This window comes from Temnothorax nylanderi, unplaced genomic scaffold (genome assembly GCF_030848795.1).
Source record: "Temnothorax nylanderi isolate EJ_2023f unplaced genomic scaffold, tnyl_v1.0 TNYL_tig0006_pilon, whole genome shotgun sequence".
Classification (NCBI taxonomy): domain Eukaryota; kingdom Metazoa; phylum Arthropoda; class Insecta; order Hymenoptera; family Formicidae; genus Temnothorax; species Temnothorax nylanderi.
Window position 1 is genome coordinate 2,932,397 of NW_027249068.1, and position 26,058 is coordinate 2,958,454.

General features: G+C 39.5%; 3 protein-coding genes across 14 annotated transcripts in view; 1 reads left to right on the forward strand and 2 right to left on the reverse strand.

Annotated features, from left to right (window-relative positions):
• Positions 1-9,072, forward strand: part of Dh31-r (Diuretic hormone 31 Receptor) — a 103,363-nt gene extending 94,291 nt beyond the window's left edge. For 10 of the 11 annotated variants that reach the window (XM_071718399.1, XM_071718362.1, XM_071718379.1 and 7 more), the window contains 5 exons: positions 3,482-3,652; positions 4,073-4,196; positions 5,774-5,815; positions 5,907-5,990; positions 7,276-9,072. In XM_071718399.1, the coding sequence (XP_071574500.1) occupies positions 3,482-3,652; positions 4,073-4,196; positions 5,774-5,815; positions 5,907-5,990; positions 7,276-7,566 (712 nt within the window). In that variant the 3' untranslated portion in view covers positions 7,567-9,072. Of the gene's footprint in view, positions 1-3,481; positions 3,653-4,072; positions 4,197-5,773; positions 5,816-5,906; positions 5,991-7,256 lie in introns of all 11 variants that reach the window. The other variant, XM_071718408.1, reaches the window with a different exon arrangement.
• Positions 9,073-9,855: 783 nt separating this feature from the next.
• LOC139779711 (uncharacterized) lies at positions 9,856-23,214 on the reverse strand. Of its 2 annotated transcripts, none has more exons than XM_071718175.1 (10): positions 21,652-23,214; positions 19,780-19,911; positions 19,149-19,347; positions 18,631-19,048; positions 18,033-18,499; positions 17,617-17,945; positions 17,266-17,525; positions 16,869-17,139; positions 16,577-16,762; positions 9,856-16,496 (listed from the first exon to the last, which is right to left on the reverse strand). In XM_071718175.1, the coding sequence occupies exons 1-10, from the start codon at positions 21,859-21,861 to the stop codon at positions 12,270-12,272; spliced, it is 6,699 nt and encodes a 2,232-aa protein (XP_071574276.1). In that variant the 5' UTR covers positions 21,862-23,214; the 3' UTR covers positions 9,856-12,269. The 2 variants fall into 2 exon arrangements, with proteins under 2 accessions (XP_071574276.1, XP_071574267.1); XM_071718166.1 differs by having other exon boundaries at positions 19,137-19,347.
• A 1,472-nt stretch (positions 23,215-24,686) lies between these two features.
• Positions 24,687-25,832, reverse strand: Nd-b16.6 (NADH dehydrogenase (ubiquinone) B16.6 subunit). Its single transcript, XM_071718534.1, has 4 exons — positions 25,815-25,832; positions 25,477-25,745; positions 25,229-25,379; positions 24,687-25,082 (listed from the first exon to the last, which is right to left on the reverse strand). The coding sequence occupies exons 2-4, from the start codon at positions 25,580-25,582 to the stop codon at positions 24,875-24,877; spliced, it is 465 nt and encodes a 154-aa protein (XP_071574635.1). The 5' UTR covers positions 25,583-25,745; positions 25,815-25,832; the 3' UTR covers positions 24,687-24,874.
• Positions 25,833-26,058: the final 226 nt, after the last annotated feature.

The following is a 26,058-nucleotide window of genomic DNA, read 5'->3' on the forward strand; positions in this document are numbered from 1 at the left end:
TTGGTTAGGCACGTAGCGCGTGTAAAAATATGACCGTGCCGAATTAAGGAAACTCTCGCTTTCGGATCTGTAATACTAATGCGTTTCCGATAAACGACCACGGGAATTGAACGAGCCTATTAATTGAAGTGTTTGGGATTCGTTGAAGGAGACTATTGACCTGTGGCACGACCGACCACGGAAAGGGTGCCGGTCTACTCTAATTTCTCAGCAAGAACAGCATGCGGTCGGTTGCGTACGTGATGGTAAAATTAGGTATGTCCGCCACCATGAAGCCACGGTAGCTAAATGTGCCGTGGTAGAAGATCGAAACCACGGTGCGACAATCACATTACCGTTCCATTATATACGATAGCCGAACGAAAACTGTCGATATACATGCTGAGAAATCGGTATGCTTATATAAACAAAGTAATCGTCTCCTTTTGCATACCTAATTGACAAAATGTTTTGGCAGTTTACAAATTATTATGTTAAAATAATATTCTGATAAATTATATAATATTTTATTATTTTAACAAAGGTTTTTTGTGTTAAACGCGATAGAATCATCAAGAAAATTATATATTTTTCCTTGAAGAAGTACATTAAGCAAGTTTCTATTTTGTTAGATTGTATCTAAATCATGTAAGAAAACAGTAAACATGATCCCAAAGACCTTTTTTTCTTATCTAAAACTTATCTAAAACTTTTCTAAATCTCACGTTTGACCTTTTTATGCGAAATCTTTTTACAGCCGACGATAGGAGGATCATCTTACATAAATTACTGTAGAAACCTTTTTCCCCAAAAAGATTTTCATGTATAATCCTTTATGCATGAACCATCTTAAAAGACGCCATCGTCTTTTAAGACATGAATTTGTATATGGAGAAGACCGCGTTATATAAGAGTAATAAGAAAAATGGTCGAAATGTGAAATAAGGTAGAAATATTTTCATATCTGTCAGGATCAACAATATAATAGCTACATTTTGTATCCCTACTTCTTTTTCTATTTTTTCAGGAAATTTAAGAAAGACGTATTTTTATAAAACTTTGCATAATATCCATATAAATTTTGCGATAGTACGTTATTCAGTTATTCTTTTGTATCACGATTTAAAACGATTAAGTAATATTTCGACTAATCTAGTTTTACCTTCATAGTTTTTTGAGTTTTCATCGAAGTTTGATGCGATCAGAAATTTAAGGGCTAATAAAACATACCGCTACCTTCTTCTATACTATAAGTATACCCGAGAAAATCTCCGAGAATGAATCAGCACTTTTGAGCACCCTCGTTACTTTACTAAAAGCGAGGTCTCGGTCACAAAAGAACTATTGTTATTCTATCCCTTTTTTTTTTGGAAGAACAATTCATCGAGGTATGCGTGTATAGCATGCACGCGTTTTGTACGATTTTTTTATTTGGTTCGTCTCGCAACTTCCTAGTGCGCGGCGTATAAGTACTTTACTTTACCGGAAGTTTCCGCAACGTGAGTTTCGCACAAAATATAAAGGCCAGAGGACGTTGTGAAATTAATGAAAGGGCAACATTTGATGAATATGCCACGTTATGCAATTTCGAATGTCATGGTCTATCGTGCCATAGTTCAATATAAGGCATCCATTACACCTGTACGTCGCTCGACTTTAAAACTTTTACGGAGTTTGAAGATTAAATTTACAACACGCTACGCTAAAATTTTAAGTACATAACTATATTAAGTAATTGGCCCAGCATCGTAGAACGTGATGGTTTTTCAATCATATTATTTACTAGAACTAATCATCTTACAAGCCTTAGATATACATTTTGTATCTTAATCGGATACGCTTTAGTACACGTATTTTTTGTATTATTATTTTATTCTTTAGTTAGAGTTCAAATAAAATCTAATTAACTTCTACTAATTGAATAACATTGTTTCAATTTCGATTTTATGTCTGTCGATATGTATGTTAAATGACTTTTCATGACGTTCATTATCAATATAACAGCTGTTACCGGCTAATTAAAATGATTATTCAGTAGAAATATTAAAATTTGTTTGAAAACTATTCTACACGGCACATACCATTATATGAAATAATGGTACATGAGAATACTCGATCTTTGCACCACAGATGCCAGAAACATTCATACATCCGTTCCGCGGATATGTGTATACGAATAGCTTTACAAGCGACGCAGATTGAAACATATCGGAACATTGATGAAATAAACGGCTCGACAACGAGCCACATCGACGCCACGTTATAAAGTATCAAGTTGATGAAAACAATGTCATATTGAAAGCAAATGTTGTCGAGTCGATCGTTACTGTGGATGCGGAAATTTTACGGAAACGTTCGCATGTCACGATAACGGCGGTATTTTCGATAAAGCATGCAATCTGTTATGTTAAATAAGAAATAACTTTGCTAGCAATGGCTAATAGCCGACGATCATTGAGATCGATCGGAATCGTCTATTTAACAAGTTATTTATATCGAGAGAAGTAACTCAAATTTCGATAAAAATACAGTCGTCTGTTATTAACTTTGGCTTATATTCGTCGTTTCATATGTATATCTATATATATTGTTATACCGCGAAGGAAAGATTTTATTTTTAGAGTCTTCTCGTGATTGTTTTACACAAGATTCGACGTCAGCATCCGCTACTCTTCGCTTATCCATCTATTTTCGTCGATATATATTTCTGCAATATACTCCTTCTATCACGTGGGGTAAATGTTTTATAACCGGACGGCACTAAAGGCAATATCTAGCAGCGAACCTCCAATCTGTTATGTATCTTCCTCTAGTTTTTGTATTTATTACAGAGAGCTCATCGCGAAGTTATTCCCTTGACATTTTTCATCGTCTTCCTATCAAGTTTGTTAGAATAGGGATTTATATTAAGCGTCTGTACACACGAATGTGGATATACTTAGGTACACACAAGAATCGAGGTACGATCGATCATCTTCGATGCACACGAACGCTTTCTTTCTTATACTTCCTATTTCCTTATTAAAGGTGTTAAATATACGGGTTTGTATCTGACGAATGACATGCACAATATATCAATCTGTCAAAGGTGTAACTTTCAAAGATAACGACGTTCGTGCACGAAGCAATTCCTCAATGAAAGTAGAAAAACTATATGTTGAATGTATTTTGTAATGAACCAATAAACATTTCGTTAATCTTCTTAGTGGCAGACATGATGCGTCTGCGGTATTCAACGTTTTTGAAAGAAAATTTTAGAAAAAACCGTGTACACAATTTATTACAATATACTTCATTAGAATTCAGAATATAAATTTTCATGTCTTTATACACACAATTAAAAAGAACACGTGAATTGTAAGATTGACAGAATTATACATCATGATTAACATAATAAAATAATAACATATGATGTTACATTAGCCAGTAAACGAATTAACAGTTAATTATATTAATTATAAATAAACGGATAAATAACGAATTAAATTATTGTTACGATTAGGTGCTGGATCAACGAGGGCAACTATATGAACGCGCTGATTTATCCCGTATGCGTTTCCACCTTGTTGAATCTGCTTTTCCTATTTAATATCGTGAGAGTACTTCTCACGAAGTTACGTGCCGGTCCCGCCATTGGAACGCGCCCTTCACGATCTATGCTGCAAGCTTTCAGGTAGTTGAATTTTTCACTTTCTGTATGCTACCTTTCACGTCAAATTGTACATTGACATGACAGCGCGAAAAGAACGTAACAAAGAGCGTAACAAACGTATCCCTTTTACAGAGATTTACGAGCATGTACAGTGCAATTTTTTAATCACGATAAATTATCCGCAATTATTTTGACAAACACGTGTCAACTTTCACCAAATAATACTATCCAATACTATTAATTGTGTCACAGGTCACAGTTCACAGTCTTTTTTCATCGTTACGAAAAGAAATGTCAATATGATTAATTTAAATGAAACGCAAGTAATTGCTGATAATTTGTTATTAACGAAAGAACACTGTACTTTCACATTACAAACTAATGACAATAATTATTCACAATACGGACAATTTATGACGACGTTTAATATTTTGTTATCAGGGCCACGTTACTTTTAGTGCCTCTCTTGGGCCTTCACTATTTAGTAATTCCGTTTCGGCCACCAAAGAACCATCCTTGGGAGAACTTTTACGAAGTCCTTTCTGCAATCACAGCTTCTTTTCAGGTTGGTACTTTCAAACCTTTGCGTATTGCTTTACAATTAAAAGCGATATAAAGTAAATTATACACAATCATATAATAAATGGGTCTGTATTCAGAAAATCGTATTGCGCTATTGCGCATCATGGCATTCATGGCATATGTTTCGAACAGATATCAAATCAAGATTATAAATCTCCGTGCATCGGAAAGCTTCATGCATTTAATATGCACTGTACTTTATTGCAGCCTACTCTTTCATATATCTCGACGCATTCGTCAATGTAAAATTGATTTTTATTATATATTATATATTGCGGAAATTCTTCATGTATATTAACGTATATATTATAAAATGTATCACACAAACAAATAAATTAACAAAGTAAATTTTATCTTTCGCCAATTTAAAATATTGAAATACATATAGCATTACAAATATAATCAAATCCGATGAATACAAAGTGTTCTCTCTGGAATAAAAACGGGATTTTAATCTTTCGTGGAAATCTCCAGTCTCAAAATCAAATAGCGAATTGTAGTTAGAAACAAACGTATATCACATATCTTTTGAAACATGATGCAGTCATTTGTTTTTTTAACCACTCGGTTTAGTCAGAGATATGACTTTTTGTATACTATGGAAAAAATACTGGTACACACTATATATGGAATATTCGAACGCTATTGCACCTAAATTCAACAACGATAAATTCTTTGAGCAATATTTACATTTTTTTTCTCGACGTAAACACAAGGACAGAGAGATATCTTTTTAGATTCTCATCCGAAGCAATACGAGTATCGAGCAATCAAATTTTGTGCGAAATTGCGCTTTCACGCACGACACTGCCGACATGACTGCATTGTTATATAATCGCTTTATATCGTATAAAATCGATGGAATCGCTATTTAATTGAACGATTCTGTCGAGTGAATCAGTTATCTTGATATTTGAAAGCTTTTTCGGTGTAACGATTTTATATCTGAAAAACATAGTCGTTAGAACGTACATATGCGCATATATCTTAACAATGTCGCGTGTCGCGTGCATCGAGAAACATTCCAAAAAGTAATTTCGATCGATTAACTTTGTAATTCCTTTGTTACATTTATTCCTTATCTATCTATAGGAGCGATTTGAAATAAAAGTATGTAAGGAAATGTATGGGAAACGCAAATATATATATATATATAAGTTTCCCTGAAATATAACCATCTATGCTTTGTTTCACAAATTAGTTAGTTTAAATACAGCAATTAATGCAGCAGTTAAATATCCAGTTTAACTGATATTCATATATATAATCTGGTAGCTATTAAAATATTGACCTCGCCGTTAAAAAGAAAAATTAAGATCGAATTGGTCTTATCTAGGATAAATATTGCAACTTTCCGTGCGTACAATAATAATGTAGAGTGAAATAAGAGAAGGGAATAAAATTTCATAGCTCATTGGCGATACGATTAAATTTGAGAGTTAATCGGAAAATACCGTATCTCATGCGAAAGAAATTGTAATAAAGTCGACGGGAATTTTCTTCGGAAACGTTTTCCCGTGCTCGATGTCGTCGAGGTAAAATGTAATTTCTCTCTTCCAGGGTCTCTGTGTGGCTGTGCTTTTCTGCTTCTGCAATGGCGAGGTAAGTTCCTATGACTACGGAAACAGTCGTCACTGCCTTCGGAGTAACTTTCGTGCTATGTAATGATATTTTCCCTCGTGGTGCCGCACAGGTAATAGCACAGTTCAAGAGAAAGTGGGATGGCAGCGCCTTTTTGCGAAAACGAGCCAATTCCTGCACGGCCACAACAGTCTCGGTATGGAATATTGACGAAAAGTACAGGGTTCTCCTGCGATTGGATCGATTTAAACGACGCCTAAGCTTCCAGCCCACCTTTCCACGACACCCGTCAAAAAATAAGACTGAGCAAAGAACCAGGTGGATTAAGAGAAAGTGGCAGGAAACCCGTTTCGTGGAATTGAATTCCTTATCTCCGAAATCGTGGATTAATTCAGCGGCCTTTGAAATCTTTCTGTTCCTTTCTGTTATCAGCATACTTCCATTACTTTGTATATAACTCACGAACGATTATATTAGTAATCTCTTTAATCCTTTCGAGGTGATAAAATATAGCTACGTCATAATTTCCCTTGACATTTAATTGGCGTTTATGCTAATAATCTGTCTATTTTAATACACGATGCAAATAAAAAACGAATACGAGACACGCGGAGATATTGCTTTTTATTTAGTTTCAAGTATCATCGAAAGATCATGAAAATGTCCGTGAGGTTTGCACAATATGCTGTCCCCAATGTGAGATGGAAGAAAAACAATGTATTATACCATATGTTTTATAGTTTTTATCAAAAATTTGTATCCTCTAATTTTAAACAGAAGAAAACGAATTAAATTATTTCAAAGCATTCGTGACTTTGGCGATTCGGAATTTGCACAAGCATGCGGGGAACGAATTTCTATCAATTCCTCTCAATCCACCGATTCTTCGATCGCGAGTACAGAATTTCGTGGACCATTTTACGTTTTACGTGCCATAATAGTAATCTAGAAAGTCCTGGAACGTAACTATTCTACGTTACCTGATGTTAGGGAACGATGAAGCACACCCTTGCAATTTTAACGAGAATTTGCACTTGCACGAAAGAGAGAGAGGAGATAGGAGAGAGTAATGGTCTCCCGATTGGAAATTCCCGTATGCACGACTCGTCAATGGTGCGATGCGGACTAACGCACACGATCAGTCCTTCTCCTGTGACTAATTCACCCGCGTACCAACGGTACTAACCCACACGCATACTAACCCACGTGACGTGGACTGCCAGCCGTTTTTAATGGGGCGATGTTGCGTTTTTAACGGGCCACTAATCATGTGTTGTCCACGGGAGGGAAAGAAAGAGAGAGAGAGAGAAAGGGAGAAAGGGAGAAAGAGAGAAAGAGAGAGAATGAAACAGGGTAAAAGGGAAAAAGAAATATATATGTGTATACGAATGATCCGTCCGTATCGTGCCAGTGACAGCAGCGTGCCCGAGTCGAGTCCATTATGGAACGTTGACTGTTTCAGTTTATCCGCTCGACCGCAGGTCCGATGGCGGGAGAGGAGAAGGTGTGACTATCAGCCGGCAGCGTCGGCGGTGCCGAGGGACGACGACTGTAATAAGCGATTGCCGAGCGAGGATCAGCAGCTGCAGCAGCAGACTGTGCAGGTGATCGCCGCGGGTCGGCCAGGTAATCATGGCAACAACAATCACACGCGGGTCCTCATCAAACGCGGTGCTGACGGCGGTGCTGGCGGCGGCGCCGGCGGCGGCGGCGACGGCGACGGCGACGGCGACGATACTTCCCACGACGAGTGCGATCAGACGCAGTGTTGATGACGACCGACCGGATCAGCACCGGGAATGATCGCGCTACGGGACCACATAGAAAATCACTTCTCCCCCATCCCGAAGATAGGCACCTCTTCGCGAGATAGGCGAGAAATCGGAGTCGGCGGAATTTATCACGTCGCGATTCGCGATTCACGAATGTGTGACGAGTTACGGGTTAATAACGGTAAATTGGTGCAAATCAGAAGATATAGCGTATCTTATCTTCTACGTGTAATATATAATCATTCGTCAAGAGAACGCCTTCCTTTTGTCATTATATATACGTACGGTTCTCTTTGGTACTGCAGAAGGAAAAGCAATGTAACGGAATGATTTAAATTCGCATCGAATATTCGCACGAATCCTTTTATTTTTTATCTTTTTAAAAAAAGATTTCTACCACTGCTCCGCTCCACCGCTCAATATCAAACGGAGCTACGAAAAGACGCGATCAAAGATATTTTATAATACTCGTGGGCATAAAAGCCTAAGTCCTAAAAAATTTACCAATAATGAGACCCCGAACTCTAAAAGCTCCAAGATTATTTTTTTAAGGAAAAAATAGTGATATATTGCGAAGAGAGAGGTGGAACGCTATTTTAACAGATTTGATTTTTATGTAACGTGAATCTCGTCTATAACGAAACAGATAGAAATGTGCGTAGTTACAATTTATATTAATTTGATGAAGAAGAAAAATCATATCAGTGATCATACGATCGTCGTTTTTATACTAGTGAAAAGTTATTCTTTGTCCGTGCAATGTTTAAAAGTGATCTGTTAGCGTTAGGGTTTCTGGCCAATCGTTTCGCACTAAATGTGATGTAATTTGTTTGTATATATTTCAACATCTATGTAACGTTATATAGATATATCAATCGACTGTATGCTGAAACTCATTGTTCGCGACACAATCCTAATAAAAGGAGTTTGTAATTATAATAAATGTCGAGATACCATACATACTAGTCTTAACTGTGTATCATAAAATAGATCGCAAAACTGTAAAAATCATGAATAAAACAAATTAAATTTTCGAGAATAAGTTTATAGATTAAGGACGAAGAAGAAATTTCATGAAACTTAAAAGAAGAGTTCAACTAAAGCAATTGCAAAAGGATTTCGAGAATTTTCAGGAATCTCGAAATCTAAAAAATCCTAAATTTAGGTACGATTAGCGTTTAAAGATGTTTTCCGAACTTAAAACTTTTCTTCGACGAAAATGACAATGGCCAAAGAATTTCTTATTTTGTTTGCATATAATTGTAATATCGTACAATCATTTTGTTACGTGTGTGTATATATACATATATAAAATTCTATGTAATGTGTCGATTATAAACAGTTCTATAAAAAGTAAAATGTGAATATTATATACATATAGCGTGTATAATCTTGATGATTGTAAGAAATTCATATCTCTGCAAGCGGAACGAATCTCAAGAAAAATGTTTAAAAAATTCAATATATTTTGCGAAAGGACAAATAAACTAACCAATCTCGATTTAACTCTATGATTATTTTCTCGAATATACATTACCATTCTTCCATGAATAAAAAAACATCATCAAATTAGAACATAATGGTGAAGGTAAGATTTAAAATATCAAACAATGAATATACTTGTGTGTTTTACAAGTAAAATATTATTTATGAAAAGTATTTTATGTATCAAACGAAAGGAAAAATTACTGACGTTCTTCATTGGTTTACTTGATCAAATTAGAGTAGAATCTTGACGAAAAGTCCTTTATATGTATAGACGTAAGCACCAAGATCCATCGCGTGTATTTCCTCGCTTTTGACATCGCAGTTAGAATGACTGAGTTAGGCACACCAACCTTTAGAGCTCTAGACCAGTTCGCTGCAGCTATATTGAATTATAACATCAGAGGCAAGAAATCAGATGTAATATTTTCTTGTAACGTACGTCGAAATAAATGAAACATTTTCTCGGGGGAAAATCTCAATTTAATTTATTTATCGTTAACTGATAGAACGATATTTTGTTACTTATTTACATTTTGAAGTATTAATTTGCTTTAGTATATCTTTTAAGTTTGTTGGAGATATATTGATGTAATTTGTATTAAACTTCTATTAAACTTTCGTTAAAAAAATTGATTCTATTATTCACAAGTAAAAATAGCAATAAGAATAATATGCGATGTATATATATATATATATATATGTTTGATTTTATGATGTATAGATATATAATATACATAGTTACCAATTACGTATGCCTTTATGGGATAGGAAATAATCGAAAAGGATAAAATAAGAAATTCATTCTGCAAAAACACATGGAGAATAATTATTGTAATCTGAGAATTGTGAACAAATATATGAATGATAATTTATGGTAAATTATACATGTAACGTCCTCGCATGTCTGTATTACACAATACATATGATTCACGCTCCATTCGTGCAGAGCAAAAAACTTGGGAAATAATACTCATTGACATTGACTCCATTTCCGTCTCGTTAATTTTTTAAATACGATTAAAAGTTCTTCCAGACTGAACGATTTTCATGCATAATTGTGTAAGGCAAATTCATGTATGATTCATTTGAATATGTAAATAACATACATTCGTAGTACATAAATTGTGAATGTACTTTATTCTTATAATCATTCTCTCTATAAACTTAAAATGCAGCAATAGTCGCATTTAGTGGCACTAATCTGTAAATATTAGCAATTGTTATATAAAAAAAGAATACGATTTTAAATGACGTGGGAACAATACTGGAACGATATACATATTCTATAAATACTATGAATTTTAAATAATTATATATATATACACGTATGTACACATACATATATATATATATATATATATATATATATATGTATACATCATGCACATACTTTTTTAAAATCATAATATTTAAAGATATTATAAATTTTCATATTTACGATATTTAAATATTTCTCTAAATGACCGTTAACATTCCAATTTCAATCTCCCCCCCCCCTCTGCAGTACCAAGTAGATCGTTCACATACAATCGCATAATACGCATGGCAAATCAGTAACTATCCTTCATAAGGAGCATAATGTATCTTAGAAATTACTTTGGAATGAATATAATAAATAATAAGGAAAAAAAGAGATCGCTGACATGTTAGAAATCGATAAAGATAAACACCATCTATCTCTAAAAATCAACTTTTTATATCTAATTTTTCGTCACTACGCATCTATAAAAAACTGCGGGATTAAAAAAATCTCGATCCAAACACGACACAACGATTCTTTCTCCCGTTGATATTCGCGATTCTTAATTGAAAAAATTCGACTATTCGAATAATTGAGAAAATCTGCAAGACGGTTAAATTATGATATAATACGAAGCAATTACCATCGCATTAATCTCAACTAATTGTTAATATTTTAAATCGAGGTACGCTTTCTTTCTTTAATATATAAGTCTTCAGTCGCGTCTGTATCGTTCGACATACACGCATGCACTCGCTCGCTCATGTACAAACACGCTCACATTACGTAACTGTACAGATTGATCATTTAAAGCTATTATTCACATAAACTCTTTTATTTCTTTCTTCACTTCCATAAAAAATATAGCGAGTGTGCACGATTATCGCTTCTTCTTCGCTACGCTAAGAAAAAGAACCCTAAAAGATAGGATGCTAAATCTGTCTTGACATAAAACGTAGATAGTATTTGTTATTTCCGTTATAATATACTCAACTTTTTTTACGCATCTAATTCGATAATTCAAGTTTTAGTATAGTTCTGTCATCGTTCGTTGATAGAATAAATTTGCACAGAAAAACACATAGGAAGTCGATTTGCAAAATTTTAATTAGAGAAATCGGACAAGCGTGTAATCGCATACAAATAATAGCATTAAAATCAACGCGTTTTATACAATGTCTTTTGACGTTCACTTCGTGCCATTTTGTTTGTAATAATCAGCATAGTTTCTTACTTTCTTCTTACTTCATGTTTACAAATGATTAGAGTCATCATTTGAAGAAAAAATTATTATAGGATTTAAAAAAAAGAGAAAGAAAGGAATTTGATTGTAACGCGACTCGTAGATTTTGATCCTGCTTAGCATCGTTTTTTAAATTTGAGATAGGACTAAATTATCATTAAGTTCATAAATTTGTGTCCTATTGTCTAACGGATGGCATTTGACGTGAACATGGCGGGAATAGCCGGAGAATATATTATTGTCAACAAAGTGTTACCGATATAAATAAACGATATTCCGTAATCAATCGTTGATATCCGTCGAATATAGGAAATTAAAAAAGATACTGTAAATTGTAGCTTTCACAATAATCTAAATAACGCCTTATGTAGTACAATGTTTAATCATTCAAAATTATATTACCTTTCGAAACGATTAGTCGGAAGCTTGCAACGTTGCGCAAGTCGTGAATGCAAAGCCTCTGGCAGATCAATGAAAACGAAACGTGTAAATCGTCGTGATTTCTCTTTCTTACTCCTCCTCTCCTTCTTTCTCTTTTACGCAGTCTATCAAAAATCCTCCAAAGCTATAAGCTACAAGCTTACTCTACTATACAATATTGTGATCGTTTTTCAAGGTACATATGTCGTTTCTTTTTTGAGAATCTCAAGTCCCAAGCATCCATATTAATTATCTTACACTTTATTACAGATTTATTATTCTAGATCTCCTCTCAGTTTTGGCACTCGTGTCCTACTGTTTCTGCACGTCACTGCTGTACTCCTCGATGTCAACCTCCGCCGTACTATCCTCATTCTCCGATGTATCTTGAACGTAGGACATACCTTGCATCTCATCCGTCTGCATGACGTCGGTTTCATTTCGCGTCGCATAATCGATAATATACTGCGTTGCTTCGGCATTAGAGTCCTCGTTATCGATATCTAACACGTTTGGTTCTATCAAAATCTGATTACCCTCATTAGTAGTCACCATTAACACAGCTCCGTCCAGATTATGCACCTCGTGCACTTGATTGTCTCCATCACCTCTACTATTATCCACTACGTTCTCATACGCGGAATCCTCTTCAAAATCATCGTTCTGCTTCACTTCTATTTTGATATACTCCTTACTGAATTCCTCGTTTTTCTCGGAATTCTCTTCAAAAGCATCGTTCTGGTTCATTTCTATTTTGATATACTCCTTACTGAATTCCTCGTTTTTCTCCATATCCCTGTCTCCAATGTCGGAGTTGCAATCGCCATTGTCGATTCCGTTATCATCCAAGTTCTCGTCCCACGTTACGGGCAGATCGTTGTTATTAGCCGCGAAGAGGTTGACTGCGTTGGATACGTTCTCCACATCATTTGGCATTTCGGTTATTTCACACCCCTCCAGATCACACTCCTCTTTAGTTATACTCAGCGAAACCATCGGACTGAGCTTGTGCCTCGTGCGATCTGCCGTGCCGCTGTGCTCCTCAGATTCATTTTCTGGTAACAAAGGCATTATTGGACTTAATACAGGCGGTCCGACGTCGTCGTCGTCGTCGTCGTCGTCATCATCTTCATTTTCCTCCTCCTCTTCCTCCTCTTCTTCCTCTTTCTCGGCTTCGTCCTCATTTTCACTTTCATCGGCCTCAGTCTCATTGTCAGTCTCAGCCTCACCTTCATCCTTGTCTTCATCTTCGCCACCAACTTCACCATCTTCTTCCTCGTTTTCATCATTATTTTCCTCATCGTCTCCCTCGTTATCACAATCGTCTTCGTTATCGTCAGACATAGACAAGTCTACATCGTTCGCCGCAGCTTTAGCGGATTCCCCGAGACGAAATGCTTCAAATTTGTCCATGTTCGCAGGTGCATTGGGAATCAACAGATCATTCAAATTACTTTGTCCAGTTTGTTCTACAACCGTCGCTGAGGTAACGGACGTAAGATAGGTTTTCTGATCCTTGGAATTCTTCTCCATCGGCATATTCTCTTGAATACCGTCACCGCGTATCCTGAATCTACCGATATCGCTCAATTGTAGCGCTTTATTTTCCGTCGCGTTCACTTCCGTGTCATCCATATCCGATTCGTCGTCGCTATCGGAATTACACGATACACTATCACCGCTCTCTCGACTAGTGGATCTTGTATCAGACTCATTTTCGTTTTCGTTTTCATTTTCTTCTTCCTCCTCCTCTTCCTCTCCATCTTCGTTCTCGTTTTCGTCTTCGCTCGAACTACTATTACTATCACTATCCGAATCATCGCTATTTTCCGAATTGTCTTCTTCGCTATTTTCCGAATTTTCTTCATCGTGAATATCCCTACTCCCTTCGCCTTCCGATTCGAAATCCGCTTCCTCTGCTTCCTCCGCTCCCTCGATGACCGACATCTCATCGGCGATTAAACTACCCTTTTCGTCGTTATCGTTTTTCGCGTTATCTTCGTCCGCCACTGCGTGATCTTCAAACTCAGATTTGCCATTACAGCTCGTTGTATGCTCGGTGAGTTTTTCCTCGCTCTCCAAAAATTGCAGGCACTTTTGACACTGGTGGTTCCCAATATGGATGCCCGTGTGCAAGTTCAATTTGCTTCTCGCGTTGTGATACCTACCGCATATCTTACAAGTGAAATTGTTGCCCTCCGGCGACAAAACAGGAGCATGCTCGGCCTTCAAGTGGTCGGCCAGATCTTGATAAGATTTACACAGCTTCAAGCATACGCCACACGTAACGGCAGCTTCGGCGCGATGGAAACGAATCAGATGTTGCCACAAATGTTTCTTGGCGGGCCATTGCTTACCACAGACTTCGCACGTGCACTCAGTATTGGTCGATTCGTCGTACACCTTGCGCGAGTCTTTTCTCGAGCATTTGCCGTTGTTACCTGTCGCCTTCATCTGCGACAATGGCATAAGATTCGGCACAGGTTTCTGAGCCGACAATTGCAAATTAATATCTTCGAATAGATTGAAGTCGGGAATGTTCAAGTTGGATTCGTTCGTCGGTGGTAGCGTCGGCAGTTCTTCTCGTTGAATCTGATTGTTGTGTTTCAGATGAGACTCCAGAATTGATGTCGGGACATTATTTGGGATGTCAAATCTACCTATCGAGTTTCGCCGTGTACATACATTGATGTGATTCCAAAATAAGGTCTTGGTAGAGAACTGCTTTTTGCAATTCTTGCATTCGAAGTTGTTTCTGTTTCTCATTTTGCGCTTGTTATCGCTATCTTTTTTGAATTTCTTGAACATACGGACGGGGTCGGTGTTATGGACGTTCTGATAATGTTTAGCAAGAGTGTCCGAATTGAGAAAGATCTCGGGACACATCTCGCAATCGTACGTGTCGTTTGGCGATCTTCTACGTTTACGAGAGTCGTTCGAACTCTCGTCACACATTTCCTCGTCGAACTCCAAGTCATCCGGTTCCTCCTTGACAATAATATCGGGAGTCTCGTAACCCTCTCTCTTTGCCCCAATATCCATTCTATATTCGAAAATGGCTAATTGGTCCTTCGGAACGTTATGCACATGCTCGTAATGATCGCGTATATCGTTTTCATCCGTGAAAACCGCTAGACACTGTTTGCACGTGAGGAAAACCTTGCCATGACATTTCTTCGTGTGATCGAAAGCCTTCCACTTGGATGCATATTGCTTGCCACATACCTGACACGTGTTTGGATTAGAAAGAACGCTGCTGTGCTCGGCTTCCACGTGCTTCTTCAAATCTTTGGGGTCCTTCATTGGAATGAGGCAGACACCACAGGATACTCCGATCTCGTTTCGATGCAACGATAACACGTGCATTTTCAGTTTTAGCTTATTTTCCACGGTGTCACCGCAAAAATCACAAACGTTCGGATTGTTGTGATACTTGTGATCCTTTCGATGAGATTCCAGATCTTCTTTAGTCCGAAAGAGTTTTTTACAACTTGGGTGGTCGCACGTCAGATCCGGGTGATCCATATGATTGACGCGGTTGTGTGTCATGATACCTAGCTTGGAAGTGATCGTTTCGTTACACAAATGGCAAGTGTACGTGCTATGATGATTCTCAATGTGTTTCTGTAGACTCGCACGATCCTTGAATATCCTCTCGCAGGCCCGACAACGAGTTAACAATGCACCAGGATCTTTACGATAGTTTTGACAGCCTTTCATGTGACGACGGAGCAAATAGCGCTTGTGGAATCCCTTGTTACATTTCTCGCAATAATGCAAGACACCGTCGTCTACACTCAGGGACTTGGAAGCGACGCAGTTCTGATTATCCTTACCCATTGCGGGCATGTACCTATGAATCTTGGCAATATGTGCTGCCAGATGATCCCTTGATGCGCTTGTCTTTGCGCAGTAAGGACAAGTCACATCTGCGTGTCCTTTATGCACTCTATTCACATGCTTCCACAAGTGCGACGTTCTGCCGTAGCATTTGTTACACAAATCGCACGGGAAAAGACCATGTGCTATCCGTCGATGATTACACAAACTGTCCAATGTCGTGAAGCTGAGTTCAGGGCACTGCTCGCAACTTAATTCTATTTCCGAAGCGCCATTGTTGTGATCAGGCTTAACCGATTCATTGGTCGTTTCATTGAAACTGCTATTATCGCATGCGGTGTCCATAGCCGCTTCCAAGCCATGGATCTTTCTGTGCCGAGACATCTTTGATTTATTGGAGTACGGTCTACCGCAAATATCACAACAGAAATCACCACTGGTTAGCGGCCAATGTTTCGCCTTGACATGTGCGCTTAATTGCATAACGTCGGAAAATACTTTCAGACAAACGCCGCAAATTAGAGGCACTGTGTCCGCGTGTACGCCCATCACATGTTTCCAATAATCGACGCGAGTAGGCCACAATTTCCCACATATCTCGCAAGTGTTGGGCGAGGGTCCTTGTACCGCATGATGCTGGAGATGCTCGTTACGCAACGACTTCGTCGCGAATATCTTTCCGCAATCTTCCCATTCGCACTAGGTATGATGATACAGAATTAGAATAACATGTAAAACAATATGATAAGAATCAGTTTCCTTTCATCTCTCAAACTTACTTTAATAGAAGATTCGTCGTTATGCGTATTGTTGATATGCAACCAGCGTTCCCATTTGCTCGAATGTGAGCTACCGCATACCTCGCAAACAAAAAATAAATGATACTGCGCCCTGTTGCCATTACCATTGACACTAAGAGTATTTCCACTACCCGCAGCTTCTCCTAATGAAACTATCTGGTCAGACTGCGACAAAGAAAAGAAAATTTAAAAATTTGTACTATTTATAACATTGTTTGCCAAAATTGCTATATAATTCTTATTGAAAAATTAGCACGCGTTTCAGCATTACCTTATGAGCATTTCTCTGATGTCGTATAAGATGATCCTCAGTCGGAAAAGATTTATAACAAATGTAACAATCGACCTTCTCGCCATCTTCTCCGTCAAAATCTAATGCTTGTTCATTTCCTTCGTTACCATTCAAGTTTTCATTATAATAATTACTATTTAATTGTACAAAATTCGCAGGATCAAAGGCAGGATCGACATTATGTATCGAGACATGAGTGATTAGCTTTTTTCTCGAGTCATGCTGTCTACCGCATATCGTACAACTGTACCTGTAACCATAGTTGTAAAACGCATATTATATTTATTGTACTTTATATAATGCATACTTGCGTATTTTATGACATTAAAAAGTATAAAAAGAAAATATACAAATTATAGAATGTGAGCGACTATACCTTCTTTGTTCCGATATTAAAAGCTTAGACCTTCCGTGATACATATAGACATGATTTTGAAGTTGCGTATTATTAAAGCACATCTTTAAACACACTCCACAGGTAAATGCAGCGTACTCTTTATGCATCGCTCGTATGTGTAGCCATAATGACGCTCGGTCATTGAAGTCTCTCTTACAGGTCTCACATACAAATACCGTTTCGATTTCTATATTCTCGTGATTGTTCTTATAATCTTTGTCATCATTTTCTAAATTTATCTGTTTAACATATCGTAACATATCGCAGTAATGTATGTCTCTATGTATGATATCATAAAAGTACACAATAAAAATCTATATTATTCATTACCTCAGGCGACGACGAGAGCTCTGGTGGTTCTTTCGTTTCACTTTGCTCATAAACACTGACGTCCACTCGATCGTTCCAATTTTGAGGCATTACCGTTGTTTTTAAACACTTATCACTGTCAATGATAGGAGTAGGATCAACGCCATGTGACAATGTAATGTGCCTAATTAATGAAGATTTCAATACAAAATCTCTCTTGCACAGTATGCAAATAAATGGTTTCTCGGCATCGTGCCTAATCTCGTGCTCCTTCAAACTGTCCACCGATGTAAAACTTTCTGGACAAGCTTCACAATACCACCTCTTCTGAGGACTCGTCTCGCCCTCCTCTAAATAACAATACGTTCAAAATTAGGTGGTTTTAATCCTACATGTGACATTTTCGTTCTATTGTTACTTTAATAATTAAGTTTTACCTGACTTAACTATTTTTTTCGGCTTGCTGCTGGATGTCGACCCATCATCGTCAAAATTTCGTTTTAGACTGTCTCCTTTAGTCAGCGCTTGTTTCAATATAGTTAATTGCGGATTTTTCGCCAATTTAGCCTCAGCGTTCCTGAAGTCTTTGTTCTCGTCATCCGAATATATACTCGAGATATCGGACGTGTCGGCGAAAATCTTATTGTTCTGCGCTTCGGTTTGTCCCAACAGATCTGTACGTTGTTCCTGTGTGCATATCTGCCGATGCGCATTGAAATCTGCTAAATCCGTATACACCATTGGACATGTTTGGCACTGATAACGAGTTTCTGTGCGCGAAAGGGAGACTGATAATTCCGGAGGTGGCGGTAGACCAGCATGTCGTGATTTTATATGCTCATCGAGATTATATCGCGTCGAGTATATGCGAGAACAGTATGCACACGTTACCGCAGGATGTCCCCTGCAAGAGATAAAAAGGCAAGTGAGTGTTTGACAAGATTGATTAAAGACATCTTTAAGTCGCCACAAATTAGCAGACAATTTATGTGTAAAATAGTAGTATGTCATTGAAGCTCTTTCTCTCTCTCTTACCGATGTGTCGTAGAAACGTGCCCCCAGCGATGTTTCGCAGTAGAATACGATTTATGACAAAGATCACATTGATACGGTCGTTGGTACGAAGTATGGTCATCGGTGATTACTCTTTCGCCGATCACATCACCCTCACCCACGTGAATTCTCGCGTGCAGAGACAAGTGACCCTTGGAACTGAACGCTTTGTTGCATAGGGAACAGACAAAGACTTCATGTTTTTGCGGCTGCGTATGTGAAAAGACTGCGGTATCTTGAGTATTCGCGGCACTCGGGTTGTTCGTACCGCACTCCTCTTCATTTTCCTCGGTTACCATTGGGGTCATTTCCAAAAAGTCGCTAGGATTCGTCTCCATGTCCATCTCGTATGCCATCTCGTATTCCGATCGTCGATCTTCCGAATCGTCGATTACTGTAGCTTCATATCAAAATAACACGTGTCAGCGACAAATTACTCGTTTATCGGGCAAAATAAAAAGAATAAAGTTCAAAATGCGCGAGCGTACCTTCATCCGTACCTTCACTCGTGTCGATAATCTCTTCGATCTCGGGATCCGCTTCACCATCCGAATTTAATCTCGGTGGTGTACCTAATGCCGCATTAGGATTGACCACAGGTGCCTCCGGAATAAGTACTGGCATATTTTCCTTTCCTTTAAGAAGCTCCGCGTGCACCTCGCCGAATTGTGCGCTGTCATTTGCGCCATCATCACTCACCTATGATATAACGTGCAATAATTCAGTATTTTTTATAAAATTATAAATCTGCAAATTATAATATTGATAATGTTATTTTGGGATTTTATTAACTACAATCCCCAAAAGTTTTTTCTTCTGTTACAATGTATTTAAAAAAATATTAAACATAGGCTTTCTATTAAGACATTATACAAAAAGTAACTGTTAAATTATACAATGTACTAAAAAATATACCCTTTTTAAATAAAATATCATATGTTTAATATAATATTAAATATTCAAACCAGAGAAAATTGTAGAATACCAAGCCAATTAATTTCAATAATTGAGAATAATTGGTAACACACATTGCTCAAGAGTACATTTCAGTTTTGCTCAACTAATTTTTTAAATAAAATATGGAAATTTACAAAGAGCTAATGTTTCAACATTTTGGATTCAGATACTTACGCCTTCCTTCGGCCTATTTCTTTCCAACCAAGCAGCTGCGTTAACACACGCAGTCCGAAAGTCATAAAAATTTTCCAAGTTGTACATACATCGATAACACAGGACTTTTGGCAAACAATCGTCTTCAATTATCTGAAACAGTAGTTTCGATGTTTTCATTAAAAATGTATTAAGTTTTACTACATTAGTGTAATGCCTTGATAAATCTAATTCTTAATTTTGTCTCTTGCTAAAGAATATCTGTAAATATTCTATTGGAAATAAATTAAATTGATAACAGGAAAAGGGACAATTAAATTAGATATTGAACGGATGATTTTGGCAACAATTTATAATTATATAAAATAATAAATACATAAATATATAATCAATAGCTAGATATTTCAAGTTTTCAAGTTATCTAGATATCCATCAGGAATATTTTTTAGATGTAAATTTATCTTGTAAATTTTTCTCCAGATATATACATTGAAAACTGTAGAAGGTATTAGGTAAATCATTGCATAGTAAAAACAGCCTCAAAGAATGAGCTACGATTATATAAGTTTTATTGAAATTTTAATATCCCTTTGATTATTATTTATATTATTATTAATTATTAATTTTTATAAGATATCCTGACTCCCTTATTACAGATAGTAGACACCTATTTCAAAAATTCTTTAATCAAAATCAGCTTTAACTAGCTTAATAAAAATAAAATAAAATTTCATGTATTTTTAGTACGTTTTAATACAACTATCGTAAGCTGCTTTTACATTATATTATACATTATCATCTTGGATATATTCCGAAAGCATATTTTTTTTAATTTTACGAGATATAAGTTGATAATACTTTTATATCATACTTGAATCTTTTTCTTAAAAAATAATACAAGTGCATCTTAGGAAAGATGATGTTTCGTACAAGGCATATTTTCTATCTTTTAGCTTAAAATTTAAATGCCACGTGCTCACGTGTACAATTGAAGTCTATAACACGCGTGGGATTCGGTAAACCCCAACGTGCACGGAAGACAGGCAGAATTAACAAAACGACGATAAACCGGTGCTGCCAGGGGGATGATGCACGTGACGGTAAAAATATTGACGTAGAGGAAATTCGAAATATCTCGGAATGCGGTTTGTCGTTCCGCATCGATGAAGCGACTCGACTCGTCGATGACGACGACGACGACGACGACGACGACGACGATCAAGTCTCGTGGAGGAGCGTCAAACGCGTGCCGTAGCGGCAAACAAAATGTCGCCAGTGCGTCGCGCGACGAAGCGTCCCTCCTCGCGTCAGGCCGACCTCGCCGTCGCAACGTCCTCGATAAGCGATGGCCACCGGGTGGAATTCGTCACCGAGGACGCCTGGACGCCGCTCTGCGTCGCTCGGTGAACGAGCGAGCGAGCGAGCGAGCAAACGAGCGCGATGGCCGATGGTGACGACGCGACGGCGGACGGCGGACGGCGGGAAGAAAACCTTCACCCAGTAACGCCCCGTCGACATCGAACGAGTCGTCCGTGAATCGGCTCTTCTCTCTCTCTCTCTCTCCCTCCCTCTCTCTCGCTCTCTCGCTCTTTCCTTGCCTAGTTGCCTCTGTCCGTCTCTTATCGGGAGAATAAGATCGAGGACGAATCGTGCAGGGCCGCGAAGTACCGAGGGAGGTGACTCAGAAAAGTAAACGAAATTGAGAAAGGAAGGAAAAATGAGAGACGCTGCGGATGATAAAATGAGACGGAGGAAAGAAAGAGACAGGAGATAGATAGAGAGAAACAGATCGAAATCGAGTCCCACGCAGTCCCACGAGGAACAGGATAACATCGGCACGGCAAAGAATGTCCGAACAAAGACTCAAAGAGAAGGAGACTTTAGTAGACTTACCTTGAACGGCAAGCACGTCTGGATCTTGTCGACGAGCTGGCGATTCTTGCCTTCCTGGCCGAATATGTGCATCCTAACGGCGTCGTAGGAGGCGCACAGGCGACACAGCTCGTCATAAGATTTCCTTGGCTCGTTCGCCATCGCTGTCGCCGTCGACGTCGACGTCGACGTTGTCATCGTCGTCGTCGTAGTCATCGATATCGTCGCCATCGTTATGTCGCCAGTCTCTCTCTCTCTTTCTCTCTCTCTCTCTCGAGAAAGCTCCGCGTCCCTCGCGCGCGCTCTCTCGCTCTCTCTCACTCTCACTCCTTTTCTCTCTCTCTCTCTCTCTCTCTCTCTCCCTCTCGCACTCTGTCCCTCTCTCGCTTGCCCCCGTAGCCGTAGCAGCGTCGCCGTCGGCGTCAGTCGGCGTCGATGGCGAGACTACGGGGAGCCGGGGGACTGGGGAGCGACGCGCGACAACGTTGTCGGTTCAACGCTATCTCCGCACACCCAGCCGGACGGACGAGAACTGCGATGTCTGCGACGGACGTAGCGGACGTAGCCTCCGGTAGCCTCTGGTAGCCTGGCGCGCGGTGCGCGGTCGTGACGCTGCCCGGGACGGGACGAACGACGAACTGGCCGTCGCGTCGCGTCGCGTCGCGTCGCCGCTCTCCCACCGACACCGACCAGGCCCGCAGTCCCACACCTCGGTCCTGCTCGTCTACCGCGTCTACGGTCTACGGTCTACCTGCCTGACCAACCACCGCTGGCCAAGGCTACGCCACGAGTCGCTGCCGTTGCTTCTTCCGTTCCTCGGGCCGCATCCTTCGAGACGCCTCCACTGCCACTGCCACTGCCGCCGCCGCCGCCGCCGTCGCTGCCGCTGCTACTGCTGCCGCCGCCGTGATGCTCGGCTCGCTGCGATACCGCTCTACCCGGGAATCGGGATAGGCTAGGCAGCGCGCTGCCCTGCACCGCTCCACTCCGCGCCGCGCTACACCGTCCCGTACTCTGCGACTCCGCCGTATCGCGTCGTGCCGCACCGCGCACCGTCCGCACCGCACCGGTCGGTCGGTCGGTCGGTAGGCCGGATCGGCTCGGGTCGGGTCTCGGGTCGTCGTTGCCGTAGCTAGCGCGCACGCAGCTCCACTAGCTCCAGCCTCCACACTCCACAGCCACCCTTCAGTCCCGTCCCGTGTCCCGTCACTTCACACTCGTCGCTGCGGCATCGCTTACATCACTCGATCACTGACACTGACACACGCTGCTGCTTCCTGGCGATCTTCGCGACAGTGAACACTCTGGGCGCCGCCATCTTGTACACAGACACTTGTTTCGGCGCCGGTGACGGGTGACGGGTGACGGTCCGACGCGACGGAACGGCAACGCGGAGCTCCGAATGCCCCGAGCGACGCCGCGGCGAGCCCTCAGCCCGGCCGAACGCGAGCGCGTTGCCGCGTTTTTAGAAATCGCATTGTCCCAGTTCCCAGTAGGTATCCCACTCGCCCTCGCCGAGGAAAAATCGAGAACGGCGCCGCGAGCACGTGACACTTAGGACAAGACCGACTCGCGCGTCTATACGCGGCATTCGCCATTCGGCAACCACCGTTGCCGTTGCTGGCCGTTGCCGCGTCCACGTGGACGCCAGAGCGCCGCCGATTGGCGATTGCCGCGAGCGCGAGCCGATCGTCGATCGCCCATTGGCCATTGGCCATTGACACTTTCGCTCGCGAGAGGACGAGGACGGACGGAGGATTTTGAATGCTCCTCGATCGATTTAAGCGCGAATTAATAGTGTGTTCGGTTTATCGCACCTCGTAGCTTGCGCGCGATGATCGTTTATACTGTTTATAGGTTGCGTTTCCATCGAATCGCGAATCGGGAGATTATTATGCGCTTTATATCATTTACGTTACATACATATATTTTTACAAAGGAACTAAGGAAGATGTTTTGCTCGATCAGACTCTCGCGTCTCGAGTCTCGAGGGTGATTTTAAAAATAGATTTCTAACGAGGATTTGGAATCGATTTTTATCGCAATATTTTGACAAAAGAACTTAAATATTGACATTAGGTATCTTGACAAGAGCCAAAATGAATCCTATTCAAGTCCAAGTTGCATAAACTTGAAACGCGACGACAATAACAGATAACAGCTGATTTAATCGATTTCGCTTCATTTACATTTACAGAAAGCCTAAAGCCCCTTGCACAATGCCAGGCAACAGGCAATAGGAACAGGGAACAGGGAATAGAAATCAGAAATCATGTATAAATGCAGAATAAACAGTGACACAGGCAATAGACACGAAGTTTCCGTCGCGTTGGAAATTATGTGCCTATTGCCTGTTGCCAACCAATCATAGCATTCGAATTTTTTAGGTTGTAATTAACGATTTTTTGGTTATTTCCTGTTCCTATTGCCTGTTGCCTGGCATTGTGCAAGGGGCTTAACGGTTCACAGAGAAACTTGAATTATTAGACTTATTATTAGACTTCTTTGCTGGAGGACTTACATTTATATTTTTAGAAAGCTCCTTTTACAAAGAAATTATACAAATTTCCTTGGTTTTTTCAGTAGGTCAGGAAAGAAAACTTAAATAGATTTCACGTAACCGTTAAGAGATAGATCTGGAATGCCATTTATTTTTCTATATATCTTGGGGTATCTTGGATAAACCTGCATTTTTCTCCTCTTCGAGATTGATGGACAAAAATGATAAGTGTCAATGCTAGACCTATCTCGACTCTCAACGTGTCTGTGATGTGAACAAACAAATAAGTAGGCCGATGTGACAAATAAAAGAGAGAAACTCGAGATGTGTATCGTGTCGAATCTATATATTTATTCGCTTAATTTTTTAAAATAAAATACGCGTAAAATAGGCATTTCTATTTTATCTTATAATGTTCCATTTGATATTTGCTACATTTAAAAAAGAGAAAACTTGTATACCAGATTATTATCATTGAACGTACTTGCCGTTAGGTGAAATTTATCGCAAAGAAATGTGAAGAGAAAAAAGATGAAAGAATATTGACAAACGGAAATGTTACGTAACGATTTTATTATAACCTATATAGTTTCAAGATGTTATTGATAATAATTATGACTTGCAATAATTATACTCATTATTATTATTATTATTAAGACTACTTTTTCAGGTTGTCGTATTACGATCCGTAGCTGGCTAACATCTGAATGCCAAGTACTAATAACACGATACTCCTACGGTGTCCTACATCCATCCATGACGCTCAGACCGTGCTTTAACTTTATCGTAGTCAGCGTGCACAAAATGTTCACAGAATAACGGTTCTCTCCACTGATTTTCATCATCCAGGAAGAATATAGGTTCCCCAAAGTACGTTCCGACTTCCCATCCTTCGACATTCTTCATCAATTCTGCTTCGACATCTCGATTACGTCTCATTTGTTTCAAGACGCTGCGTGAAGAAAAACCAAAAAAGAGAGCGATTGTAGGCTTTGGAAACGTTTAATTGTAAATGTTTAAGATTGTCAGGCTCAGGCACCCAAAGTTGACAGAATTTCAAGTTAAAGATACATTTCGTGAGACATTCAGCATTCTTACGCTCTATCTCGTTCCGCCAATAATGCTGGAAATATCGCCAAGCGTGCGCTTCTCATCTCGATCTGCTGTCGCCTGACGCACTTATAATTGAGATAATAGGCATAGAATCCGACGATCGTGGTGCCCACCAGAAGCCCGAGCGTGCTCTTAGCTGTAAAATTTCATGACAACATTATTACATAATTTGGCGACGTGCCTCCTTAACCTTTCCAACCAGCTAATAAAATCTGTCGCAGCAAAATCTTTACCGCCAAGAATGGTACGCAATTTCACTCTTTCCGTTTGGATGGGGCCATAGCCACCTTTTGGTGGAAGATCCTGTATTCTTCTACCCTCCGTCGTCGTCGCGTTCATCTTGTCACTTGTCAGTTCTCCTCAATCTCCTCTCGCCTCTCGCCTCTCGCCCTCGGCGACGAGCGACAACGTTTGGACTGTTTGGAGTGGTTTGGAGCTATGGCTAGAAGGCTAGAACATCACTCCGGTCAATCGCATCACTCCACGGCCGACGCGTGATGACCTGATAACTGGTAACCTGGTAAGGGCTAAGCCGGCTAAGGGCTTGAAAAACATTCGTCCCTTACATTACCATAAATGTCCGCAATCTTTCTTTTAATTGTTGGCCTTGCACGCTTGTACGGCCATTTTAAGTATATGATTATGATGAACGATCAATACGATCATAAAGACGTCCATTCTCCCTAAGGAAGGAATCCTGGTGACTGGAGAAACAATTTTAATCTTTTTATTGATCATCAAAATATAAAAATAATCGCATGAGACGCGACATGCTTGTGTGTGTGTGTGTGAATGGCATTTAGAATTTTGTTTCA

Bases quoted from the DNA above. Each gene is read 5' to 3' on its own strand.
- LOC139779711 (XM_071718166.1), bottom strand. From the start codon at position 21,861: ATGGCGACGATATCGATGACTACGACGACGACGATGACAACGTCGACG. The intron at 19,912-21,651 runs GTAAGTCTACTA...CTACTGTTTCAG, and splicing joins AGACGTGCTTGCCGTTCAAG to ATAATTGAAGACGATTGTTT. The intron at 16,763-16,868 runs GTAATGCTGAAA...TCTTTGTCGCAG, and splicing joins ATCAGAGAAATGCTCATAAG to TCTGACCAGATAGTTTCATT.
- Nd-b16.6 (XM_071718534.1), bottom strand. From the start codon at position 25,582: ATGAACGCGACGACGACGGAGGGTAGAAGAATACAGGATCTTCCACCA. The intron at 25,380-25,476 runs GTAAAGATTTTG...GAAATTTTACAG, and splicing joins ATTGCGTACCATTCTTGGCG to CTAAGAGCACGCTCGGGCTT. The intron at 25,083-25,228 runs GTAAGAATGCTG...TTCTTCACGCAG, and splicing joins TTGGCGGAACGAGATAGAGC to CGTCTTGAAACAAATGAGAC.